The 26,935-nt window shown below is 40.6% G+C and overlaps 1 protein-coding gene across 2 annotated transcripts in view; it reads right to left on the reverse strand.

Annotated features, from left to right (window-relative positions):
* The window catches only part of PAPPA (pappalysin 1), a 246,711-nt gene that overhangs the window by 116,153 nt on the left and 103,623 nt on the right, over positions 1-26,935 (reverse strand). For both annotated transcript variants that reach the window (XM_015436678.4, XM_074016697.1), the window contains 2 exons: positions 19,435-19,563; positions 14,324-14,415 (listed from right to left, as the gene is read on the reverse strand). In XM_015436678.4, coding sequence (XP_015292164.2) covers positions 14,324-14,415; positions 19,435-19,563 — 221 coding nt within the window. The remainder of the gene's footprint in view (positions 1-14,323; positions 14,416-19,434; positions 19,564-26,935) is intronic.

Below are 26,935 nucleotides of genomic sequence, written 5' to 3' on the forward strand. Positions count from 1 at the left end.
AAGGTCGGAGGTATAAAGTACAAGACGGCGTTGGAGTATAAAATGCAAATCCTGGCCGAGGTGGGTGGGTCACAAGGTCAAGAGATGGAGACCATCCTGGCCAACATGGTGAGACTCCATCTCTACTAAAAATACAAAAATTAGCTGGTTGTGGTGGCGCATGCCTGTAATCCCAGCTACTCGGGAGGCTGAGGCAGGAGAATCGCTTGAACCCAGGAGGCGGAGGTTGCAGTGAGCTGAGATAGCGCCACTGCACTCTGGCCTGGCGATAAAGCGAGAATCTGTCAAAAACAAAACGAAACAAAACAAAACAAAAACAAAAACAAAAACAAAAAGCAAATCCTGGGCTCAGATCGTGCAAGGCCTTGAATGCCACAGTAAGGAATTTGAATTTATCTCAAGGGCAACATGGAGCCACCTGACACTCTCAATTGGAGAGCAACAAAAGGTGTCTGCACTTTAGGATGCTTGCTCTCACCTATGGGCAGGTAGATTGGGGCAAGCAAAAAAATGAACCAGCAACCTGTTCATTTTATAAGTGTTCTCTTGTAAAAGCCTAATCAGGAGCTGAAGGGGGCCTCGGGTAGGGCAATGATCATAGGGAGAGACAGACTGATTTGGTCGAAGACAAGATAACGTTTTCAAGGTAACATGGGAAGAATGGCAATTATTTGGATGTGGGAAATGGCAGAGAGGGAAGAGTTATGGATGTTTCCCAAGCTTCTGTTTAAATGTCTGGTTGGCTACTGGCGCCACCAGTTGAGATTAGGAAAAACACTTGCAGCAGGTCTGGAAAGAAAGATGGCAAGCTTTGTGTAAGATGTGTTGACTGTGAGTTCCCGTGGGGCGTCCAAGTAGAGCAATTAGATATACAAGTTCATGGGTCAAAAAAAAAAAAAAAAAAAAAAAAGCACAGACTAAAGATAGAGATTTTGGAGTCATACAAGGAGAGAATGGAGAATGAGAGTGTGCCTGTTATGGAACATTGGAGACTGCTGATACTTAAAGAGTAGGTGAAAGAAGGTCTGTGGAGGGATGGTCAGAGAAGTTAAGAAAAACAGAAGAGGCTAACACTTCACAGGTACCAGGAGTTCTGAATTTCAAGAAAGAGCCAGATAAGACAAAAGAGGAAACTACTGAAATATTTCTGCTTGAACATGCTATTTAATAGAATCTCATGCATGGCTTCCCTAAAGAATGATTGTCAAATTTCGCTCAGTCTCTTCCAGGGACAGACAGGTCACTCTCTACTTGTGAGTAAGAACTAGATTATTACTTTTGTAATAATCTTTGTCTTACTTTTGATAGCCGTAATAATAAATATTTGTTGATCACTTTCTGGAAGACAGGAACTGTCACAAACACAGCCATCCCTTGGTGCCTAGCATGAACCTGGCACGTAAGAGGTGCTCAATAAATAAAAGCCTATGTGATGAATGAATAAATTGATAAATTAATAAAACAATATATCATAACAATCCTATGAAGTCAAGAAAGCACTCCTATTTCTCAGGTGGAAAAAGGTATTTGGGGGATGAAGCCTGAGGCAGACAAGTGGTCCTTGTGCTTTGGGGCAGGTCAATCAGCTTTTCCTCTCTCCCTGTCCCTTTAGAAGTTCTCTTGGCAAAAAGCACACGGACAAATGGAAAAGGGATTTCAGACTCTCGTGCGGCCCCTTCCTTGGTAATGAGGCTGAACTCAAGTTATATACGTGGTTTTGGACTCCTAAACTGAGGGACCAGCTCCAGCCAGGACCTTTCAGAGTCCTGCCAATGGCGGCTGATGTTTAATTTAAACTTACGGATAATTTGGGCTGAGTTTCTGACTGCTGTTGAAAGCTAAAATCTCCCTGATCTCTCTTTGGGTCAGTTTGCCAAGAGTATTTTGTTGGCCCTTGAAGAGCATCCCATTCAGGGAGGTTGATCTTTTTTAAAATACTGCTCTCATCATGTCATACCTCTGCCCAGAAACTACTGCTTGCCATGGGGTAAGAACTGCCCACTCATCCCCCTGTGACTTCTCTGGAGTAGCTTCCTTTAGGACTGGTGCACTCACTGTATAAAGAAAAGCCCTCTGTCTGGACCTTTATAGTGGCAGAGTGTCAAACCTGGTCTTATCTGAGTCCCACTGTCCAGAAATCTTTCCCAGGCTCACCAACCCCCTACCAGGGGCTTTCCACTGCTCCCAGGGGGCCTCTAACACCAATCCCTTCATATCTTTAATGACCACTGCCTTCTGTAGCCCTCCAACAAAGGTTTCTGCTGCTTAACCCTGCATTGCACGGAGCTTTGTATGCAGCAGGTGCTTAATATAGACAAAAACCAGTGTGAGCCTGGTCACATGCATTTTAGACTGACTGCAGGACCACCATGGTTGCTGCCTGGAGGAGAGAGAAAAGCAACCGTGTGCTTGAGGGCAGAGCGACAGACACTGGACTTAGGCTATTTTATCTTTCTGTCCAGTAAGTTAAAATGAAAAAAAAAAAAAAAAAAAAAAACCCTCAGTCCTTTAATAACTATTATAATTTCTTATTTGCTTTATATTAACATCTCTTTGGTACTTAATCAGTATTGGCCTAGAGAAAGTTGGTGGTTTTTAGTTTCTTTCTCTGTTAAGTATTTAATGATCTGTAAACAAACACTTCAGACAGTGTTTCTTAAAAAGACCCTGGGATCCTTTTGTTATGTGAAGATTTCTTTAGCTCCGTGCATTGTTTCCCCTTCTCATTATCTGTTTGCTGCTAGGCTGTTCAGCTCTTGAGAGTACACACTTTATTAGATAACCTTAATGATGGAGATGTAGCATAAATTAGTAGTTAAGCCTGAGGGCTTAAGAGCCAGAGACTTCCAGGGCTAGAATCCCTTACTGGGAATGTAACATCTCTGCGCCTCCATTTCTTTACTTATAATGCCTGTATAATGTTAAAACTACCTCATAGGATTAATGTGATTAACCAGTGGAATTAATAGACAAAAAGCTTGAGTGAATTTTATCCAATTAATTTAATTAAATTAATAATTTGAGTTATGTATACTACTATGACTTTTGTCTGAGATGGTGAGATGGAAAAAGGGTGGAAATATATGCAGTCTATACAGTTGGCCCTCCATATTCATGGGTTCTCCATCTGTGAATTCAAGAGATGCAAAATAAAATTCTATCTTTGCTAAACATGTATAGACATTTTTTCTTGTCCTTATTCCCTAAACATTACAGTATAACAACTATTTATGTAGCATTTACATTGTATTAGGTATTATATGTAATCTAGAGATGATTTGAAGTATACAGGAAGTTGTTTGTAGGTTACATGCAAATACTACTCCATTTTATATCAGGGAATTGAGCATCAGCAGATTTTGGTAATCACAGAGGTCCTGGCAGAAATCCCCCAAAGATATTGAGGATTGACTGTATATTTCTTACTGGCTCTTTCTTGTTCTAAAGGTTTCATATTTTGGAGGAGGTCATCTGGTGACTTTAGTTTTGAAGTTGGGCAGATCTTGGTTCAAATCTCAACTCTGCCACTTAATAAGCACCTGCTTTGAATAAGCCACTTCGTCTTCTTGAGCCTTAATTTCTCCTCATGTAAAATGGGGGATAATGGCCCCCACCTTCCTGTAGCCTTGGGAAAATCAAGAGGATAGTTAAGTGGAGTGTGAGGCAGCTGGCCTGGCATAAGATGCAGCACTCAGGAAGATTTTGCTTGTCAGGTGGGTGGTTTCCCAGCTCAATAAATATTTGTTGAATGGAGGCCACATTCTCAAAAGTCACTGAAACATTTGGGGGCTCTGTTGTGTCACCTGGAACATGGTGTTAACAATGCCTGGCAGCCAGGGGTGCTATGGGTTTGAAATGAGCTATTGCAGCAGGTTCTCCATAAATATGAACACATTCCCTTCCACTGGTCAGGGGAGGATCCTGGATGCTGCCTGAGCCTTTTGGACGGTCATCTGTTTGGGTTGCTCTGGCCACCCTTTTTAGCCTCAAAGTGTCAGTTGCTTCAGTGTCTCAATGATTGGCTCAAGTTGGATGTTGGGACACGAGGGTAGATGGTATGGCTTCTTCCCTTAAGGGTAAGGGACACAGATATGGAAGTAAAATACATGAGGAGTCAGTGAAATTATAGCTATGCTGGTATAGACTCAGGAGGGAGATGGATGAAATGATTCTCACTCCTCGCTCTCTCTCTCTCATCTGCGTTATTCTGCCCAACTGGCTATACTTTTACCTGCTTATACAGTCATCTCTAGGTATCTTTGAAGCATTGGTTTCAGGACCCCCACAGACATAAAAATCTGAAGATATTCAAGACCCTTATACAAAGTCCCTTAGTAGTTGCCTATGACCTATGCACACCCTACCATGTACTTTAAATCATCTCTAGATTACTCATAACACTTAATACATTGGAAATACTTTATTGTTTTTCTATTTGCGCTGTTTTTAAATTGTTGTAGTGTTATTATTTATTTAGTCAGTTAGTTTCAAATATTTTGTATCTCAGATTGGTTGAATCTGAGGATGTAGGATCCAAGGATATGAAAGGCCAACTGTATACTCATCCATCTCTGCCAGCAGTCAACAATTTTTCAGTAAAGGACCAGATGGTAAATATTTTGGCTTTGTGGGCCATACAAGATTTCTGTTGGAATGACTCAATTCCGCCTTTGTAGTGGCAAATATGTAAACAAAGGAGCATAGTTGTGTTTCAGTAAAACTTTGTCTACGAAACCAGGCAGCAGGTTGGGTTGGCCATGGGTGGTGGTTTACTGATGCCTGGTTTGTGCAAGTATGCACATGGCTATTATGCCCAGGGCAGGGCTTGGTAGAGAGTGTAGAAGGCACACACTTGAGTCTCCTTCTCCTTCCTTCATGCTGTAAATAGCAGCCTCACCATAGTCCTCAAGGGCCTGAGAAATCAGAGCCTGCTAGACTTCCGCCTCATGCCTCCTTTGTTCACTACAGTCCAGCCATGCTGACTTCCTTTTCCCTCTTCAAAAGTTCTTCTCTGCCTTGGGAATCGAATAGTCTGAACTTCTTGCAATCCTTGCTCGGTTACCTGTTCCATATCTCCCTAATGGGTTCACATCCTACTCAACCCTCAAGTCTCAGCTTAAATGTCAAATCTTCAAGGAGATCTTCTTGACCCCCTCAATGTAAAGGAGGCCCTTTGGTTATACACTTCTAAGTATTTCCACTTAGTGTCATTTTCAACAATGACACTAAAATAATTATTTGTGTCTTTTTCCTAACCTCCCTGGCCTTCCTTTTTCACTGCTGTTTTCTTTGAAACAAGCACAGTGCCTGGCATACAGCAGGCATCAAAAAATATGAACTAAATGAATGAATGACATCATCCAGCAGCCAATTTGCAGAATCTTCTGCCTGGGTCTGACCGCACATGTTGGGGCAAGCAGCTGATTTTTCCTGCAGGCTCTAGCAGTGAGGTTTTCACACAATCCTTACTGCCCATCCATCATTTTATTTTAGGCACATTACTTTTCTGTCCAACAAGAAAAGGAGGATACAATTAGGTCTATATCCCTCACTTGCTTAATATTTCAATTTCCCTCAGGGTACTCCCTTCAAGTAGAGATCACAGCTCATGAATATTAAATGTCTCTTCCAACCCAACATGGACTCCAAGAAACAACGGAGAGCCGGGAGCTAAGAAAAGACCCTGATACCCAGCCCAGAGGCCTCTACCCTCTCCCAGGCCGCCTCAGTCATAACTGCACAGATGTACATCAAGGCATATGTATGTGCAGATGAATTTCTGGTCACTTTAAATATCACAATGAAGTCCTTGTTCTTGGCTACCCAGATTCACCTGCCTTGGACTCTGGCTGCCTTTCAAAGGCACACATCAAAGTTTGGTCTCGATTCCTCACATTCAAGCAAGCACCAAGTTGGTTCCCTGAGCCTGACCCCTTCCTGAGAGTCAGGAAGCTGACCTGGGCTGCGGGCTAGAATTCCTCCCTTCTGGCGTCAGAGGCCGTTCTGTTTCTTTTCATTCCAGCCTTGCCTCTCTGTGGGGTAGGCCTCCCGGGTTTCCAAAGGAGGTGGTAAGCCTTGGTCTGAGGCAGGATGGCAAGCTTGATCCTAACCGGTGCTGACTCAAGGGTGTTTGAATGCATCCATCAGACCTCCCTGTTGAGTACTTCAGATCTTTGGTGCTGCCCGCACGTCAGCCTTCCGCCCCATCGCCTCCTTTTCCTGCTCTTTTGTCCCCTCAGTGACCCCCTTTGACCCTTTGGGTGAAAGGAATTCCTTTCTCTTCCCCAAGCCCTGATTTCTTTTAAAATGCACCAGTTTTAAAACAATAACAACCTGGGATTTAAATCCTAAAAATCAGAGCTGAAAGCTCCCTGGGAGCTCATCAAATTCCCTCATTATTTTACAGTGGGGAAACTGAGAACTAGGAGATTCGGTCATTTTGCAAATGGTACCACTGTAATTTAGCATCAGGATTTGGTTCAGGACCATTTTTGCAGATGATGGGTCAAATGCCTTTGCGTCACTCACAATTGAGATAGGCAATGAGGAAGGGGAAGAAGAGGTGGCATTAACTGACATCCTTGATTGTCCAATAACTGTTGTGCATTGTGCTAAACACTCTATGGATGTTATCTCATTCTTTTTCTAAACAAAACTGTAGGTGTTATAATTACGTCCATTTTTCAGAAGAGGACACTGAGACTCAGAGGGATTGAGAGATGCCTAAAATGATCCATGTAGTAATTGCAACCAATAGATATTTGAACTCAAGCTCCTCTGTCTCCAACATTGCTATGACAACCTTATTAAGTGCCAAACACATTTTATGCTAAAAAAAAAATGATTTGGCTACTGTCAATGGAGGGTGATCTGTTAAAAATAAAAATATAGCCTAAAATACAGTATGACCTTCCATTGGGGGTATGGGCTTTATGCCATGGAACATTTATAGGGTGATAATAACTGAAAATGATTGTTTCATGATTCATGAAAATGGCACAAGAACATGTGCATTCACTTTTGTTTCCTGCTGTGGTTCAATGGCACCAAACAGAGATAGTGGAAAGGAGAAACACTCTCTTGCTGTGGGCTTCAGGGCAGACAAACTCTGAAGTCTCCTTCTTTGACCTACCTGGCTATATGACTTTAGATATTCACTTAAACTCTCAACGCCTCAATTTTCTAATCAGCAAAATGGTGTAATTATTTTGACTCTACAGAGTTGCTGGGAGGGTGAATGAAATCACTTTTACAAACAGTTCTTAGCAGAAAAACTGGCACAGTTGGGTATCTAATAAACGGAATAACTTCATAGTTAAAACGTGTAGACTCTGCTTAGATGTTGTGAATCTCATGTTTGCTATTTCTCTGTGTAACTGTAGGCAAGTTACTAAATCTCTCTGAACCACAGTTTTTTCCTCTACAAAACAGGGATAACATTATTTATCTCATAGGGTTTCTGGGAAGATGGATACAACTTCTGAATTAATCACATTAATTGGTCGGGCATGGTGGCTCACGCTTGTAATCTCAGCACTTTGGGAGGCCAAGGCAGGCAGATCACTTGAGGTCAGGAGTTCGAGACCAGCCTGTCCAACATGGTGAAACTCTGTCTCTACAAAAAGTAGCAGGGTGTGGTGGCACGCATCTATAATCCCAGCTACTTGGGAGGCTGAGGCAGGAGAATCACTTGAACCCGGGAGGTGGAGGTTGCAGTGAGTCCAGATCATGCTACTGCACCCCAGCTGGGTGACAGAGTGAGATTCTGTCTCAAAAAAATAAAAAATTAAAATTAAAAATAAAAAATTAATTATGACAATAATAGCATCAGTAGCAAACACATCTACTGACATACTTGTCAGGTGTCACCATTTTAAATGCTTTACAAATATAAACTTGTTTTTCCTCGCGATAATTCTAAGAAGTAGGAACTTACTAACCCATTTTATGAATGAGAAAACTGTGACACAAGCTAAGTGTCAGGGACAGGCTTTCCACCCAGAATCCGTGTTCTTAACAGTGATACCCTATGTCATTACTTCGGTGTTAAGAATGCCACCAATCTAGCTGACGTATTATCACCCTCGTCATCGCCTTAAAGACTACCACCATGACCCCCATCTATATTCCTCTTTCTTTTTCTTCTTTCATAGGCCTGCCTTCAAGCCAAGGGAAGCTTTATTTCAAAAATGTGTTCTGGGAAAAGTTACTACGTTTTCCATGGAGGGAGGTCTGATTGAATACATGCAGTCTGGAGAAGTTTTATTTTGTTTTCTTAATTTTAATTTTTTTAAGGTGAGAGGTGGATCATCTATTATGATTTCACATTGTTAGAAAGAAAAATAATAATAAATGCAACTCCCAGCAGAGCCCACTCTTCCCCCTCTCCTCCAGCAGATGCTGTTTTCCTTTTCAGTCACTGTTGTTCTAAAGTCTCATCGGAACCTCCACTAAGAAGACGGGGCGATTCATCTTCTTGTTTTCCTTTCTCGCCTTGGCTCAGAGCAGGCCAGAGCAGCCTGACAGAGGGGCCACAAGGCTCGGTGAACCCCTGCCCCTCCCAGCAACTGGTGGGGAGGCGGACCGATTCTTCTCCCCCGCTTGATGTGCCTCACAGAGGAGGGGAGGGAGCTGGGGCTGGGGGTTGCTAATTGAGTTACTGGCCTTGGCTCTAGGACAGGGCTGGGGATGCTGTGTCAGGGATCACAAAGTGATGCTAATAGCAGGAGTAGGGGAGAGAAGAGGAGTGTGGAAGGAGGGAGAAAAAGAGACACACAGGGAATGCCTCTACATCTGGGAAAGACGACGTGGGGGTCCCTTTCGCTTTGTTTTCTTAACTATATATCAGCGTCAAGCAGGATTTGAAACCCAAAACCTTTAAATAGCTGTTTGACAAATCAGAGATTCCTCAGTATCAGGTGAGGGAAGAAGCTTTAGAGTCCTCAGTCCAGTCTCCCTAATTTCACAAAGGGAGAAACTGAGACTCTGAGATGCTAAGCTACAGCCAGGAGGCCTCTAGGTCTAAACTAGGACCTGGACCCGGCTATGCTGAAGAATACAGGGTGGGAAGTGAAAACAGAACACGAGGGCGTCTCCACAGCTGCATCTCCTGTAATGCACTAGATTCCATCTCAGAAGGTCGCACGCTTCCAGCACCAGCTAAAGATATATTACAAAGTATAACCCCTTTTGGGGACCCTTCACATTTTGTCTGACTAATTTGACTGTTACCCCACCTCCTTCAGCTTTTATCAGCAGCCTGTCTGTAGTTTATGACTCAGTGCTTTAGAGACAGAATTCCCAATGCTGTGAACAATGCCTGCAGCCAGTGCCTGTTGCGGGGAGTTATCATTTTACTGATATCACATTTTTTCACTGAAACCTCAGGCCTGGTGTATGTTATATTTTTAAAAGAGGGGGAAAAAAGACAAGATAACTTCCACATTGCAAGGGGAAGAAGCCTGCATTGCTTGGGAGGTCATGTGGGTGGTGTTCATTTTAACAAGCAACTTATTATGTGCTGGGGGATGAGGGCACCAGGGGTGGGAAATTGAGAACAGGAAGTCCCCAGGGTGTTGCATAATAACACATTGGCACCTTGGGAATATTTCCGGATGTGTGGGCTTCTGAAAAGTGAATGGGAATGTCACCATAAATCTGTCACCCACCCTAACGCTGGTGTTACTAAGCCAGAGAAAACATCAGCCTTTCTAAATGGAAGCAGGAGAAGGAGAAAAAGGTGGAAGAGGTAGAGGAAGAGAAGGAGAAAAAGGAGAAGAATAAGAGGCAGAAGAAGGAGTGAAGGAAGAAGAGGAGGAGGAGAGGAAAAGGGGGGAAGAGGAAGAGGTGAAGAGAAAAGAAGAAAAAGGAAAGAATGGTGGAAGGAAGGAAGAAAGTCATTCAAATGGAGAGGCAGAGGAGTAGAAAAAGCAGGGTTCTCTACTCAGACTGGAGACAGGATCACACCTCTGTGTGCTGTGTGACCTAGTGCAAGTGAAGATGTTATAAGAGACCTCAGATCTCACATATGGAAACAAGAGACCACCTGTAGTTCACAGAAAACAGAAGTGCATATGAAGAACAAATCACTTAGTGGGTATCCATAAATGGTGGTTGTTGCTGGTATCCTGTGCCCCCAACATTCCACACAAACACACACGGAAAAAAGTAATAGCTCATGTGCATCAAGCACATCCAACTTGCTAGAAATGGGGTTAAATCTCACATTATCTATGGCAATAATTTTCAGTCAAGACTCTGAGTGACAGTCAACAAAAAACAACTTTGGATAAATTAAGCAAAACAAACAAGCAAAATTTACTCGAAGAATATTGGGTACATATGGAACACTCTCTGGAGAGCCAGGACTTTGTGCTCTGAAACTCAATTCCAAGCCCAAGATTATGTCCCAAAACTAGTTTAGTGAGTGGATCCAGAGCTGGTGCTGTGCATAGCTATCTCAGCTTTGATGCTAGATGCCTTCCCTGGTACTTAGGAGGCTGATATGGATGTGGCTACTCCCACCATCCTCAGCAAAAGGGTGTCTACAGTATCCCTAAGTCTAAGGACTACTAGCTTCCAATTCAAAGTCTTGGGTTGGTGTGTCTGATTGGAGGGCAGAGGGAAAGCCTAGGTTTTATATACCCACACTCAAGCTACCAGGAAGACCGGGAGGAGACGCTTGGATAATCAACTTCTTTTTTTTTTTTTTTTTTGAGACAGAGTCTCGCTGTGTCACCCAGGCTGGAGTGCAGTGGCGCGATCTGGGCTCACTGCAAGCTCCGCCTCCCGGGTTTACGCCATTCTCCTGCCTCAGCCTCCGAGTAGCTGGGACTACAGGCACCCGCCACCTCGCCCGGCTAGTTTTTTTTGTATTTTTAGTAGAGACGGGGTTTCACCATGTTAGCCAGGATGGTCTCGATCTCCTGACCTCGTGATCCACCCGCCTCGGCCTCCCAAAGTGCTGGGATTACAGGCTTGAGCCACCGCGCCCGGCGGATAATCAACTTCTATACTAAGCGTTGGGTTTTTCCTTATTAGAATAATTATCTCCTAAGTCTAGGAAGGAAATTCTGATAGATAGCATCCAAAAATATTGGTAAATAACTTCCACTGTTGGGTTCTAGGACTTTTACCATTTTCTACATGAGAACACTGAGGCTTAGCCAGTTACACATCTAAGTCATGGTATGCCTGATCTCCTGGCTGCTATCTTGACCACTGTCTTAACAAATGCAATCATGGAAACAATGTCAACCTCAGCACAGCCTCCCACACTTGTCTCATTTCTCTGACTCATTAAAGATTGGTCTGCTGGGAGTAAGGATTCACTGTCTATTTTTCAGCTGTTCCTTTCAGAGGAAGATAGTTTTCTAGACTTGAGCTACACGATTTGTCCTTGGAATGTAGTCCCTGGGAGCTGGGATCTCTGGAATGCCTGTATCTCTGTGAGTGTCTATAATGAGATTTTAAGTGGCCAGTGAAGGGCGTAGCTGAAGGCTTTCCTCTAACATAAACTCCACTCAACATACAGGGGTAACAGAGAGCCTTCCCTGGACACTGTCCACACCACTGATGGTTTTGTATTCCGTTCCATTAATTTGTGACATGACTTGATTCACAATTTTTTTTTTTCATTCACCCTGAAAGCCTGCAAGACCAGGAGCTATCTTTTTTGGCAGGTAACTTACCATAGTGAGCTCTGGAGTCAGGCTCTCTGGGTTTAAATTCCAGCTCCACCACTTAACTGTGTATCCTTAGATCATCACCCCATGCCTCAACTTCCTCTTTTGAAAGGGCAGTTCAGTACAAGAGTTGTTATGAGAATAAGAGTTTATAAATGTGCTTGGTATATAAGAAGTATTCAGCAAATATCATCATCAGCAGCAGAACACAGAATCTGGTAGAGAATAACAGTCTACAAAATGAACCTAGGAGGATCTCAGTCTCATCCTCTCGGAAACTCCCTCATTTTTTTCATTTTGTTTTGAGACAGGGTCCCACTCTGTCACCCAGGCTGGAATGCAATGGCGCGATTTCGGCTCACCACAACCTCTGTCTCCTGGGTTCAAGTGCTTCTCCTGCCTCAGCCTCCCAAGTAGCTGGGATTATGCGTGCCCGTCACCACTTCCAGCTACACTGTATGTTTAAAATGCAGTTTTTTGTTAATAAGAAATGGTGAACCACATTATGATTTTCACCTACTATCTGCACCTGGCTCCAGTAAACAAGCATATAAAATATCCCAAATCCATGGAACAGGGGTTGATAAACTTCATAGGTAAAATACCAGATAATAAATATTTTAGTTTCTTTGGGCCATGGAATCTCTGCTGCCATCACTCAACTCTTTCACTGTAGCATGAAAGCAGCCACAGTCAATATGCAAAGTAATGAGTGTGACTGTGTGCCAATAAATCTTTATTTACAATTACAGGGAGTAGGTTCGTTATGGCCTAGGGACCACAGTTTGCAGACCCCTTCCATGGATGAGGAGCTTCTACCTATTAGAGATGCCCTTATTTTTCCTGATCATTGCATAGTTCTGAAGCAACACAGCAGATGAATGTCAAGGCTCAAGCATCCTTTTCAGGGTACCACATCCTACCTTCATCCCATCCTACTTTCTTTCCAGAAGCACATAAGTTACATGCCACATCAGTGCAAGTTAAATAGGCAGATATTTTTCACCATGGTCTGGGACTAGTGTTAGTTGCCATAAGGATGATGACAAAGGTAAGAGTTTGGCTCAGGTAGAGCTCACAATTAGAAGGAATTCAGTCACCCACCTCGAAAAAATCACACAACAGAAGCGCAGGTAAGGCTCTTAAGTTTAAGTTAAGACCACTTAACCCAATCATTTAAAAATTTACAGTAGGTAAACTGAGGCCAAGACTAAGGAAGCCACTTGGCCAGAGTTATGTAAGTTCTCAGCACAGCTGGCACTAGAACCTGGTTTTCCTAATTTTAATCCAAAGTTCTTTCCACCACACCACTAGGCTAGTATCAAGCTTTTACTACGGACCAGACCATACTCAAATCCACAGAGGAGAGAAAATTTTTTGGCAATTTAAAACCCAAGGCCCTGCCTAGAAACTCCCGTGTCCTTCCTTCTGGGGCATCTTCTTATCTTCCAACCATAAATATTTACAGAGCACTTCAATTGTGTTGCTTAGCCCCTACTGGGTGCCAAGAAGATAGTAGGTGCTCAACAAATGTGTGTTGAGAATTGAATAAGACACACGTGATATATGGTCTTCACCGTCACGGAGCTCACAATCTACTGGCAGAATGTCTAAATGCACCCCTGTAATGCACTGCAGATGCGAGGATGCAATGCTATCTTTTCCTCTTTAGTCTTGGAAAATTGCCTGTCAGTGAGAAATCTTCCCACGAAGGTTTTCATCCCCTTGTAACTGCCCCTTCTCTCTTCAGATAGAGCACCTCTGTCTTTTGTACTTGCAAATGAATTGTGATTAGTTTTCACCTCCAGCCCAGGGGATTAGCTGGGGGACCTTTGATCTTCAGGTATCGATTTGCATCTTAAAGGAAGTATGATCTCATCTGGGCCAGCTCAAAATTCCACCCCTGCCCCCCAAGCCCTGTCTGTTTACCAGCCCGGGGCTGACCAGGGCCTCCCAAGTGGGGCTGAAACAACAAGATCAGCCAGACTCCAAGAGAAGGCAGAGGAAAACAAATTTCCCAAACGGCTTGGTGAAGGTGGGAAAAGGACATTTGCTTCCTAAACACAGGCTGGTCTGCTATTCCTCCTTTCTCAGATCGGAGAGACTGTCCAAGTTTCTGAGTCTGCAGAGGGGACCCTGGTAGTTCCTGGATCCCGGCTGGAGGTTGCAAAGCAAAATGAGTTGAGCTTGAGAATCAGACAAAATCAGGTTCAAGTTCTGATTCTGTCTTTAATCACCTTTGACCTGTATAACTCTGGACAACTTCTGAAATTTTTCTGGCATTTGATTTTTTCTTATCTCTGAAGTAGGAATAAAAGCCTTAAAACATCTCCAGTAATACCCATCCTGGACATTTAGTGTGAAGAAAAGCAGGGATGTTTGTAAGGTAAAGCTTGATCAAAAGAAGTTACCCGTCACTGGCATCATCTATGAGAGCTTAAGCTCTTGAGGGATTGCTTTGTTTGTTTTTTCACTGCTGTATTTCCTGATACTGAAAACAGTGCCTGGCACGTAGGAGGCACTCAATAAACAGGTGTAATACAAAGGAGTGAATCATCATTTAGTCATAACTATTGTTAACCAACCATTCTGCACCGTTCACTTCTTCATGAAGGCCACGAGAAATGAAAAAGACGTACCAATACAATTGAAGGAAACTTCTTGTCGGCAGAAAAGGGAGCAGCCGTCACCATTGATCTTGTTCAAGTCATCGCATTCTTCACCTTGGTCTCTGCAGAGCAGATATGGAAGAGAAATGTGCCAATTTAGTCTCAAAACCATGGCTGGACATGGAAAAGTCCCTCCCTGGGCCATGAACTGTCAGTGAGACCTTGCACAAATCCCTTTCTCTGTCTGAGTCTCTTTCTTCATCTTCAAGATGAGATTTCTAAAAGGTGTAGACTTATAAGATACTTTCACATTTGCTTTGCTTTGTGTTTCTGATGACAAAGTGGAATTCCTGATTCCAACTCATTCTCTGAGATTCTCTGAGTCAGTTAACAAGTCAGATGGGAGTAACACATGGAAGAACTAATGAACAAATAAATGGTCTTGCTCTCACAGCATCTAGGAAGTCTCATGGACATTTTCTTGTTTCTGATCTTAAAAGAGCATATTTGAAGGAAAATGTAGAGATTCTGTTCCTTCACCACTCCCTGCCTTGATATCCTTCTTATTCTCCCAATATACTTAAAGGTAACAATTTTTTTTTCATTCATACATGCAAGTTTAGTCACCCTTCCATTGGAAAGTTTTGCTTTCTCCATTGGGTGTGTCATTTCTTGGTGTCAAGAACTCCAAGGGCTGCGAGACTACACTGTTAAGAAATATTAATGCTCCCTTTGTTTTTGTTGGAATTATTTCCATCACCTAAGGATGATTTTGCAAAGGTTGGGATGGGCAGAAAATGAGCAATGATCTTTGAATTGGGTTTAGGTAACAAGAAGGAACAGCAAAACCTGAAAGTCTGGATGGGTTATTGCTTTCTGGAAAACGATCATCCTTCAAAAAACAAAACACTTGGGTTTAGAACCCCATGTCTCAAACTAACTGTATAATTTTGACTAAGTCACTTGACCTCTTGATCTGATATTTCTGTGATGATTTAAATTTAAATTAATTGAAATGAATTATAACTAAAATTCCAATCCTCAGTCATAGTAGCCACATTTCAAGTATTCAGGAACCACATGTAGCTAGTGGCTACTGTAAAGAACAGCACAGAACACATTTCCATCATTGCAGAAAAATCCATTAAACAGTGCTCCTGTGGATGCTGAACTTCAGTTTTCTCATGTGCTAAAATGGAAATAATTAGTCCTACTCCTCTGAGTAGCTTAAAGTGGTCAGTACAGTGGGTGACACATAGAAGATGCTCAAGGAGTCACAGTCCCCATTCCCACTTTGCTTTGGGAGGTCTCTGCAGAGTGTGTGACAGCTGTCCCTCCCTCCCCAGAGACCAGCTGGGACCTGTCACAGCATGGAAGAGGCCTTAGACTTCTCCTTTCACCCAGGCAATTAACACTGGACAATGTTTGTTGCTTTTAAGAGGTGTCAGAGTAGCAGGATAATGCCTTGCAATCAATCCTTAGGATGTCTAGGGCATTGCATTGATCTCCAAAGAGCCACCCAAGTCCTCTCCTGTCTGCACACCTATGAGCAAAGAAGTTTGTATTTCTAGCTGGTCTCAGCATTCTCTGGCAGTGGATCTTGCTTGCTGGAAATTGCTGATGACCTTGTGCTTCTAAGCTAATTCATGGGTTGTTTTGGAAAAGACTTAAAAAAAAAAAAAAAAATACCTGGGCTGGTTCCCTAAGCCACAAAGCTTACTTTCAACCTCCCTTCCATTGCCACCCAAACAGTGTTCTACTGGTTTAAACAAAACATTCGGGTCACTACAAATATCTTCTAGGCATGACAGATCTATCATTAGATAAAGAGGTTCTGCGAAACCTTATTTGACCTCTGGGGCTGGAGCAGGTGGCCATCTTTCTCTGTGTCCATAGACATCTTGCTCCATCTATCACAGCACTTGTCAAACTGACTGCCTTTGCCTGTTACTTGAGAGCCCCTTATAAGAGACTGTAATTTGCCAAAGGAAGTGACAGAGTCTTCATCATCCTAGCACCTCAGTTTCTGGCACAGTGCCTAGGATACAACAGACAGCATGTAGCCACTCCTTTACTTGTTAGTTTTGCAGAGTTGTCACATCGCACAACAATGCAATGGGGAATCCAGATGAGAATTTGGGCCCTCTGTTCATGTACTGGTTCTACATCTTACCAGACATGGAAGCTTGAGAAAACCTCTATAATCTCTTTGTGCATTAGTTGTTTATCTGTAAAGTATTATAATAAGACCTATCTCACATGGCTGTTGGGTGGAAGAAGTCAAGGAGACAATAATGCAGCACAGTGCTTCATGAACAGTAGAGGCTCAAGAAGTGTGTATAAATATTATTGCCATTATCAAAACGCTCATCCATTGCCTTCACCTTTACCCGATCTATGAAATGTAGGATCTGCTGCTATGGATCATTTAAGACAGCACTCATCCATTAAGGGCCTCACTGAGTGCTGCATCTATCCATATTTCTTCGTAAATTCTTTTACAGACAGAGCAAAGTAACTTGCATCATTCCAGGAAAAATCCTATTAGCTAAGATGATATCCCTTCTTTTCCCCAAAGTTTTCCTTCCCCCCACTCCCCATCCCCACTTAGGGAAACATCTGTAAGCTATATTTAGTTTCCTACAAAGTATATCAACAAATATTTGATATCTACAGGTAACTGAACATGTGTTTGATGTTTATGCAAGATACTAATTCTAGGTAAAAATACTAAAAAAAAAAAACTGTATTAAATTAAGTATACTATTTAAAATTAATAATAATTATGATACTAATAGTTTTAGATCAGCAAGAATGATATCATTTGCAGTGTTTAACCAATGCATCTATATCTGTTTCCACCATGAGCTGAGATGAGCAGCAGATGAGAATCGAAATCTGGCGACTTGAAAAAAAAAATTGGGCTAAATTAGAAATTCCCAAATCACAATTATGAGTTATCAGCAATGACTGCAAATATTTTCTGGATATTCTAGATATGAAGTTCATTATTGGACCCACAAATGATGGGGTACTTTCTCCATGGAAAGCCCTCCGCTTAATTGTTCAATGTTCAATCAGACAGTAGCTGTATTAAAACCTGGAATTTGATGAATTAATGTGGGAGAGAAGAGCGGGAAGTTCCCCTTTCCCCAATTTTACTGCATTGGAAACTATATATTCTTTTTCTGTTGCTACATATGAATGTGGATCTTAAATACACACAGCATTGTATGTTAAATAGCTCAAACAAAGTGAGGAGCTTTCTATTCTGTACTATTCTGTACAAATTCTTGGCAATCAGCTGATTTGCACTATAATGCAACACTTAAAAACCCTTACACTAATCTCTTCAATCTTAAACATTTTGACAATTCAGATATTAAATTTCAGGTGTAGGACATTTAAGAAATAAATATATGAGCCATATATATATATATATGTGTGTGTGTGTGTATATATATATATGATATAAATATATGTTCCTGCTTCAGAAAGTCACTTGAGATTATGCAAATAATTATGTGCCTTATCAGTGCCAATTTTTTAAATGTCATTTCTTATTTTAATAACTTGAGTTAGTACCTTTTCATTAACAGTTGGCAAACTTTAGTTGTGGAGTGGGGAGCAAAGAGGAACAGAATCTTATAAATACTGCTATCTTTTTACACAGCAAGTTTAAAAGATATAATTTGCCAATGATCTGATCATGTTTGCAACATTTCTATTGCCTTGAATATTAAGTTATATTCAGAAAGAATACTGCTGGCAAATAACTGATGTCTATGTGGATGAGTATCTATATGCCAACTCTTTTCACTTGCATTACTGCATCATCCTTGCTGTATTCCTAGCTGGTCCTTTCATCCTAAAGCTGATGTTTCCAGTTTACATTCCATACCACAAAATCATCAGAAACAAATTAAATTGTTCTTCCCCTCTAGCTTAGTGTTAGTGATGAACAGAAAGAAAGAGTCATCTAGTGTGTGTCTTTCATATATGTACTACTCCTACGAGTTGATTCATGTTCTACACATCAGTGGTTTCATCCAACTGTGAAGCAAATTCTTTTTTCATACCACCCCTCCCCTTATAGAAATAGTAATTGCAATTCCATATTGCACAGATATTATGTGACACCCAACAGTGCTATTTAATGAAGAAATTTTGCCAATAGCTTGTTTTGCCTTCTCCACATGTAATATTTATCATTAAATCTGTCCATAGTTTAAAAAGTCTCTTAGCAATAGTGTGACTTGCAGATAAACACTTTAGCAATGAGGAGCATAATTTTAGCAATAAGAGATATAATTTTGAAAGATTATTGGTCTCTTCTCCACCTCTAGAAACAAAACTCTCAATTTTGTGCTAGAAAACTTTTTTTCTTATTCTGGAGGAAAAGCGCTTAAAACTTTATTTATTGAGTTTTAAACAATGCAAAAGTCTTGGTGGCTCCCCTTCCCTATTTGCCAGTTGCATAGCATCTTGTCCTGAGAATAAGAGGATGAATGGATTGATAATCTCATAAAATCCACACTTACTGATTCATTTGCCTCAGTGTACTCATATACACATTCAATTTTCACTCCAGAGTACTGTTTATTATTTATGGGTTAAACATTGTAGTGAGTTAAAATACTTCACTATCTTTATGAGCCTTTGACCCATTTTGTAAATTGTTATATAATATGATACAATAGAGGTAACAAATAAATATGCAGTTTTCACAAATGTGAATGGTAACCAGCAAAGTACGTAAAAGTGTTTTAACCTAGATGAACTGTGTCCTGTTAACTGAATGTGTGCTGTGACTGGGACGGAAAAATCTAATGGAATCCTTGTAGCACACATAAAGCAACTGAGAGCAAGAGCAAATGATAGTAGGTGCATAAGGGTAGTTCTGTCTCAATCATATGTTGTATTACATAGTTGCAAAATGTATGTGTTCAAAAAAATAGTCATAGCTTTTCTTCTGAGTTCAGCAAATTGTTTGGAGACCAATCCAGAGACTGCTGGGGACCACTAGTAGTTCACAGCTCATGCATCGAAGAATATGTCATAAGCTCTTCTATTCAGCACCCTAACCATCTCTTGACCTAATCAGCATCCCTCCTCTTCTTTCTTTAATTAGATCTACTTACTTTTGTATAATGCCATCGCCACAGTACCCACTTCCATGGATGTATGTGACAGCAGGTGACGGCTCACTCTCTTCAGTTCCTGAAATAGTTATGACCCAATACTGGTACACACTGCTACGATTTAGATCCCTGGAAAATACAAAGAAGACATAATTATACAATTACAATACTGGGCAGACAAGGAGAGAATGGTAAACTGACCCCCTGGAGTACGTTCTATCAGTCTTGCTCATTTGTGAAATCAAATGCACGTTTAGTTATCCAATACTTTCTATTGTCCACTATGGTTACATCAGTTGGCTAAGTATAATGGACTACACTAAAATGTACAGTAAAACTAGCATCAATTGACTGATAACTATGTACTTACTATGTGTTTTTTTTCTTTAATTTAACCTATACAGCAACCCTGTTGGAAAAGTATCAGATGGCAAATGACTAAAAATGAAGATGTTTGTGAGGAAGCCATTCAGGAAAAATAAATATAAACAAAAGCACAGAGGTGGGAAAGCACCACACCAGATTCTTAGGTGTGATCATGTTTCTTCATTTTAAAACCTGAGCAGAAACTCCATTACACGTGAGCAAACCCCTTTCTGATGCTGCATGTACAGTGGATCTCTGCCTCCCTGCCACTTGCTTCTCCCTACTTCTTTCACTCTTGACAAAATAATAATAATAATAATAATAATAATAATAACAGCATCCATTAATAGAATATGGGGCCTTAGGCTAAACACTTTTCATGAATTTCTTATTTGAGAATCAAAACATCCCTACATGGCTGCTAGTATTTACATGTTGATTTTACAGATGGTGAATCTGAGGCATAGGAAGGTAAAGCAACTTGTTTATAATCATATGCTATTAAGTGATATCCTATATTCTGCCTATCTTATCCCTATTTTAGGTCTGTTTTAATAACCTCGCCCCTTGCAAAGTCGGGTCATGTCCTGGGAATCACAATTCCAAGGACTGCTTCCTGCCAGATTTCCATCTTGCCTAGATTGCATCTCTCCTCGACCTAAAGACCTCCTAGTACCTGCTCTGACTTCTCAAAAACAAACCACCAAATGAACACGGCTACTGCCAATTATCCTCCAAGGCAAATATATGTTCATGTCAATTCCACATGACCACATCTCCCTCCCTATTTCCTTTATGACCATTCTCAAATGAAGATGTTATTCCTGTCTTTCATCTACCTCTGTATCTATTCTTTTTAATAATAATTTTTTTAATAATAAAAAAGTACCATGGGAAAAATCACAAAATGATAATGAAGAGAATTCCTATCAGATTCCAGAGTTGGGGGGGATTTCATAAACAAGAGGATGATGTCAAAAAATCTCAAGTTCTCCTGCCCATCTGTTATTTCAGCTGCTGTTAGGGTTTGGGCTGTTTGGTTAAGGCCAGCAAGATAACAGGTGCAGGGGCAATGGACGGAGAATGTCTTCAGACTCTCAACGCAATAATGAGTTGGAGTTTATGAGCATTGAAGGACCCTGGGAAAGAACACAACTTTCCTGAGAATATTGGATGTATTACCCCAAAGGGAGTTTGTTTCAGCAGCACTGGAACTACTAATATTGTGGGTAGACCAAAAATCCCTGGAGACTTAGTGCTCTGCCAATGAAGATGAAATAGGTGGACATACAAATATCTTGAGAGATTTTTATGCATGAATGATGGTTGTTTTGTAAACCTCGAATCCTATTTTGTTGATAGAATTATAGGGTTTATGATTTCATTTAGCTCGTTGGCTACTTTATCCACATCTAGACTAATGAGCATACACTTCATCTGGTGATAATTCTAAAACTGGAGTGGGGTGGAGAAAAACGTAACAATCCCAGGGGATACACAAAGTTACATGATAAATATGACATGCATTCTATTGTGTGTTCATTTTGTTCTAAAATACGGAGGCATGTTTTATATTTTTTAAATGGCCACGTTGTGATATAAAATAAGAACTTTTCTTCAGACTACATCCCAGTCCACTGGGGCTATCCAGTCATTGTCTAAGTAGATAGGGGTAGTTCTCTGGAAAAGGGTGAGTATGAAAAGTACCTCTCTACATTGTGTTTTTCACTTCTGGCATGTGTCATGAGTGATTTATGGCTGATCATATTTAAGGTGCTTGGCTAATATTTGTGAATGTTTTCCTCCTCTCTCTACTTTGTCCTCTTGCCTCATCTCTTCCTCCTCCTTTTCCTCAATAAACTTCAACATAGAGACAAGAAAACATGTGTTTCTGTCCTGGCTGCCTCACTTATTAGCCAGGAAGTCATGGGCCAGTGTTTCACCTTTCTGAGCCTATTTCAAATCAGTCATAAACCTGGCTTCACAGCATTTATCTGCAGATTAAGTGTGAGAACATTTATAAAGCACATATGTGTCCCGCCTATGATAAACATTTAATAAATGTTAATCCATTACAATTAATGGTTAATTATGAATATCCTTGTCCACTGAATTTATGCTATGGTCCCCTTACTAGAAGAGATGGAGAGACAAATAAGTAATGTAATCTTGGTTAGGCAAGCCCATGAACATGGAGCCATGATCTACCATGTGTGCCACGGCTTGATGAAAAGTATCTTTTCTGCTACTTCACTTGGCTGGAACACCCCCAGTGCCTGGTAGCTTGCTCTCTTTCCAGGTGACCCATTTCAGCTTCTGAAAATTCTGAATCCCAGAACGTTTCTCTTTACCCTGGGGTGAAATCTGTGTCCCTGTAACTTCCACCCACTGACCTCCTTCTTATCCACCAACATCATATTTGATTAGTACAGAAACCTTAATAACCTTCCTTCTTCTAGCTGTGTGTGTGTGGTGTTCATATTTCATTGTTTTCCAGAAGCTTAAGCAGCTCTTTGAGGAAAGTGTTGCTATCCCACGTTTTCAGAGAGAAAAATAAAAGCCCAAGTCACTCCCTTAAGTTAAAAGGTGGGGACAGTGGGATGGGTACAACAGTTACTAAAAAGATCATGTTTTCCACAGAAAAATTTCTATGATAAAACTATATTTTCTCCAAGTTAAAGTCAGAGTTAATGTTAAATGAGGGCTCTTTTCTCAAGAACCTAGGTAGAATAGATTTCCTTCAGAAGGATAAGCTAGTGGCTTCTGAAGGCTTTGCTGGAGGTTAGAACCTATTTCATTGTTGGTCTAAAAGTAGGACATTTTTGTCAAGTTGTGCCTTTCAGCTGCTCCTAAAACCATCTGGAAAGCCTTATGCTATCACTTGAACTCCTTCCCCTCCTGTGCCTCCTACATTCAGATGGACCCTAAGCCCTCTCAATTCTCCCTACTCAGGAGTTTCTACATCATCCTTTCTTCAATTCTCCTGTGGCCCATATGTCAATCTTGATGACCGAAGCAGCTTCTGGCTTAATGTCCTGCCTCAACCATATCCTGTTTCCAGTCTTGCCAACATCGTCAGAATATTCTTAAATATAGAGTCACTCTCCAGCTCAAAATCTTTTCATCTACTGCAGCAACAGGAGCTTGCTACCAAGCTGAAATTTCCAATTTACTCTTTCTTTGGAACTAAAATTTTAGCAGGTCATCTGAGATGTGATTATTTTGGCTACTTCTGATTTATTTCATCAAATTTTGAATGCCATTTTCAGTTTTTTCTTTTTAAACTTCAACGATCATTAGTAGTAAATCATCAAGTCTGCATCTGAATATTTTATGTTTGTAGCTAATATATTTTAATGTGATGAAGTTGTTTGTCTCTTCTGAAGGGTTGTTCTGTGGAATCTTTGCAATTTTTTTTTTTTTGAGAGGGAGTCTCGCGCTGTCGCCCAGGCTGGAGTGCAGTGGCCGGATCTCAGCTCACTGCAAGCTCTGCCTCCCGGGTTTGCGCCATTCTCCTCCCAAGTAGCTGGGACTACAGGCGCCCGCCACCTCACCCGGCTATTTTTTTGTATTTTTTAGTAGAGACGGGGTTTCACTGTGTTAGACAGGATGGTCTCCATCTCCTGACCTCGTGATCCGCCCGTCTCGGCCTCCCAAAGTGCTGGGATTACAGGCTTGAGCCACCGTGCCTGGCCTTTTTTTTTTTTTTTTTTTTTTTTTAAGACAGTCTTGCTGTGTCACCCAGGCAGAAGTCATAGCTGTCACTGTAGCCTCAAACTCCCTGGCTCAACCAATCCTCCCATCTCAGTCTCCCTAGTAGCTGGGACTACAGGCATGCACCACCACAGTGGCTAATTTTTAAAACATATTTTGTAGAGACTGAGTCTAACCAAGTTGCCCAGGCTGGTTTAGAACACCTGGGATCCTGTGATCCTCCCCACTCGGCCTCCCAAAGTGTTGGGATTACAGGCATGAGCCACTGTGCCTGGCCCTCATGCCTTTTTTCTTTTTTAAACAAAACAAAACACCTTTTTCTACATTTAGCTATCTTTCTTTAACACATATCGCAAATGGCATATGTGCCAGAGGGTTGTATTTCTGATAATTAGAAACAAAAATGCTGGCATTTCTGATTGATAATAATCTCAGTATTCTGCCTCAGAAAGTCATATTGATGGTAAATGTATATCAAATTTAGAGCACAACTTACACTGAAATTTAATTACAGGTTGTGAAATCATTATCTAAAATATTAATACATACATAAAGAGGGTAAGCACCTTATGACTTAAGCTTAAATATGCATTTAAAAAGCATAAATTAAAGCGTATTGGTATGTAGTTAATATGATAAGTCAATTAAAACCTATCTGAAATCTGTAGACAAGTCATGTGATTTTGCGGGGGTCTGTTTTTCTGTCTTCTAATTAGGATGTTTGATTCTTGTCCCATACCACTGTGAAGGTCAAATAAGAAACATAAAAGTCATATAGGAGGAAGGGGAGAGACAGCCTCATTACCCTATTTTGCTTCTTCCAGAAAACTCTCTTTGAGCTCCTTAAATACTCATTATTGATCCTATTGTTTCCATATCATAGCATTCATTTATCATTGTCTATCTCTTCAAATAGTCTCTATAACTAAACTGTGTTATATTTCTTTGAAACTCCATCTTCTGGAATAAAAACAGTAATCATAGTTTCTATGTGTTGCCCACTTATTATATGCTAGGCACTATGTATCATGTTTTCTATGTACAGTCTCAACCAAAAGAACAATCCCTTGAATAATTATCCTCCTTGTCAGATGAGGAAACTAACAACACTTAGGAAGATTAAGCTACTTGCCGATAGTCACAATATTTTTGTCATGGAGTAGGGACTTGAACCAGTTCGGTCTAACTCCATTCCAAGACGGTGCTTTCCAAAGACGGAAGCCCCAAGCTTTCTGAAAGTACAGCAGAACAGAAATCAGAAGACTTTGTTTTGGATCACAAAGAGCTTACATACAAAGACCCGTTGAAAGATTTGGAATTTGTGTCTTGTGACTTCCAAATCTTTGTTTTTCTATATTAATTTCATAGTATTTCCCTATGAAATACTACTGCTGACTCATTGATCATGGAAAAGACATTTCCTCTTTCTGTCCATCCATTTTTAAAAATCTATGAAAGAACAATCTGGGAAGGATGTGATGATTAGTTCTGCAATCCATGGTTCTAATTCAATGAGGAGTGTAGTGTTGTATCCTTATGTCTTGAGCTTTTCCACAGGCTACAAACTGCTTCAGCATTTAAAATTCTGCACTGAGAATGTGTGTAGGTCTGGACCTATCACCCAGATTATCTGAGTTAGAAGACATAAGATGGGACCACCTAGGATGCCTTTGGCTCAGGAAGAGCCCAAGTGTTCCAGTCTAGCCTTGAGCTAAGAACCAGAGGGTATGTCTGGGCACTTGGTATATAAACCTTCAGCCAAGAATGGGAAGGGAAGGAAACATTCACTTTTTGAGCCTGAGATGATGTGCCAAGACTATACATGCTATTATTATTGTTTTAATTAGAAAATACTTCATTTTTATAGAAAAGTACAGACTATACTATAACCAATATTCATAGGCTTACTATACAGCTTTGTCAAATTATAACTTTGTGCCATATTTTCTTCATATCTTTTATTTTTGGTGTGAAAGGAATAAATAGTGATCAAGTTTAAACCCACCTGTATGCTCCTCCTGTATCTCATTTCCATCCCATGCACATTTTTATACTTTTTGCACATATGTATTGTTTTACATATTTTAAATTTCATAGATGTTTAAATACTATACTTATTTTGTAGCTGGCTGTTTTTCTTTTTTCCTTAGCATTGTTTGAGATCACACATATTGCTACAAATAGATCTGGCGTATTTTCACTAACATAAATATTTTATTGTATGAATATATTATACTTTATTTGGCCATTCTTTTCTTGATAGATACCTAGGTTGGTTCTTTTATTATTCCTAATATTGTTATTTAATCACTGTGTTTATTATTTACAACAATGTTGCTTTAAACATTTGTGTTCTTTTCCTCTGTGCCCATAGCAAGAGTTTTCTGAAGGAAAAAAAGGCTAAAATGGTATCATAGGTTAAGGTAATTGCATCTTCAACTACTAGATATTGCCAAAGTATTTACCAACATGATTGTATCAATTAACACATCTACCCAAATGCTTCCCATTGCTTCAGGTCCTTGCCAGCACTTGATTCTGCCAAATATGTAATTTTTTTTTTTTGTCAATCTGATGGTTATTAAATGATACTTAATTATTGTTTTATTTTGCCTTTCCCTGATTACTAACAAGCCTGAGTATCTTTACACGTTTGTGGATCAAGTAGGTTTCTAGTCATGCGTATTGTTTGTTCATCCTTTTGCCTATTTTAAATTAAGTTGCTTTTGCTTTTATACATTAATATGTAAGTATATTTACATATACTAGATATTAATTCTTTATAATTAAAGCCATTGCAAATACCATTTCATACTCTATGACTCCTAATTTTTCATTATGTTTATGCTGCTTTGTTGATAAGAGAATTTCACGTCCTTCATGATTTGTGTTTTTCATATGTTGTTGAATAAACGTTACTTTAAGATAATAAAATAGTCTCTTTTATTTCCTTTCAATAATTTTAAGGTTTTGTTTGGTACCTATATGGTTTCAAGCACCTACGATACGTTTTTGTTGTTGTTGTTGTCGTTGTTGTTGTTGTTTTTGAGACGGAGTTTCATTCTTGTTGCCCAGGCTAGAGTGCAGTAGCGCAATCTCGGCTCACTGCAACCTCTGCCTCCCATGTTCAAGCGATTCTCCTGCCTCAGCCTCCCAAGTAGCTGGGATTACAGGCATATGCCACCAGGCCCAGCTAATATTGTATTTTTAGTAGAGATGGGGTTTTGCCATGTTGGCCAGGCTGGTTTCAAACCCCTGACCTCAGGTGATCCACCTGCCGCAGCCTCCCAAAGTGCTGGGATTACAGGCATAACCCACTGTGCTTGGCCCACAGTATAGTTTTTTAAATGATGTGAAATAAGGATTGTTTTTCCCCCAAATATGTATTAAAATTATGTGTCCAGCACTAGTTAACCTCTTT

This window comes from Macaca fascicularis, chromosome 15, assembly GCF_037993035.2.
Source record: "Macaca fascicularis isolate 582-1 chromosome 15, T2T-MFA8v1.1".
NCBI classification, from domain to species: domain Eukaryota; kingdom Metazoa; phylum Chordata; class Mammalia; order Primates; family Cercopithecidae; genus Macaca; species Macaca fascicularis.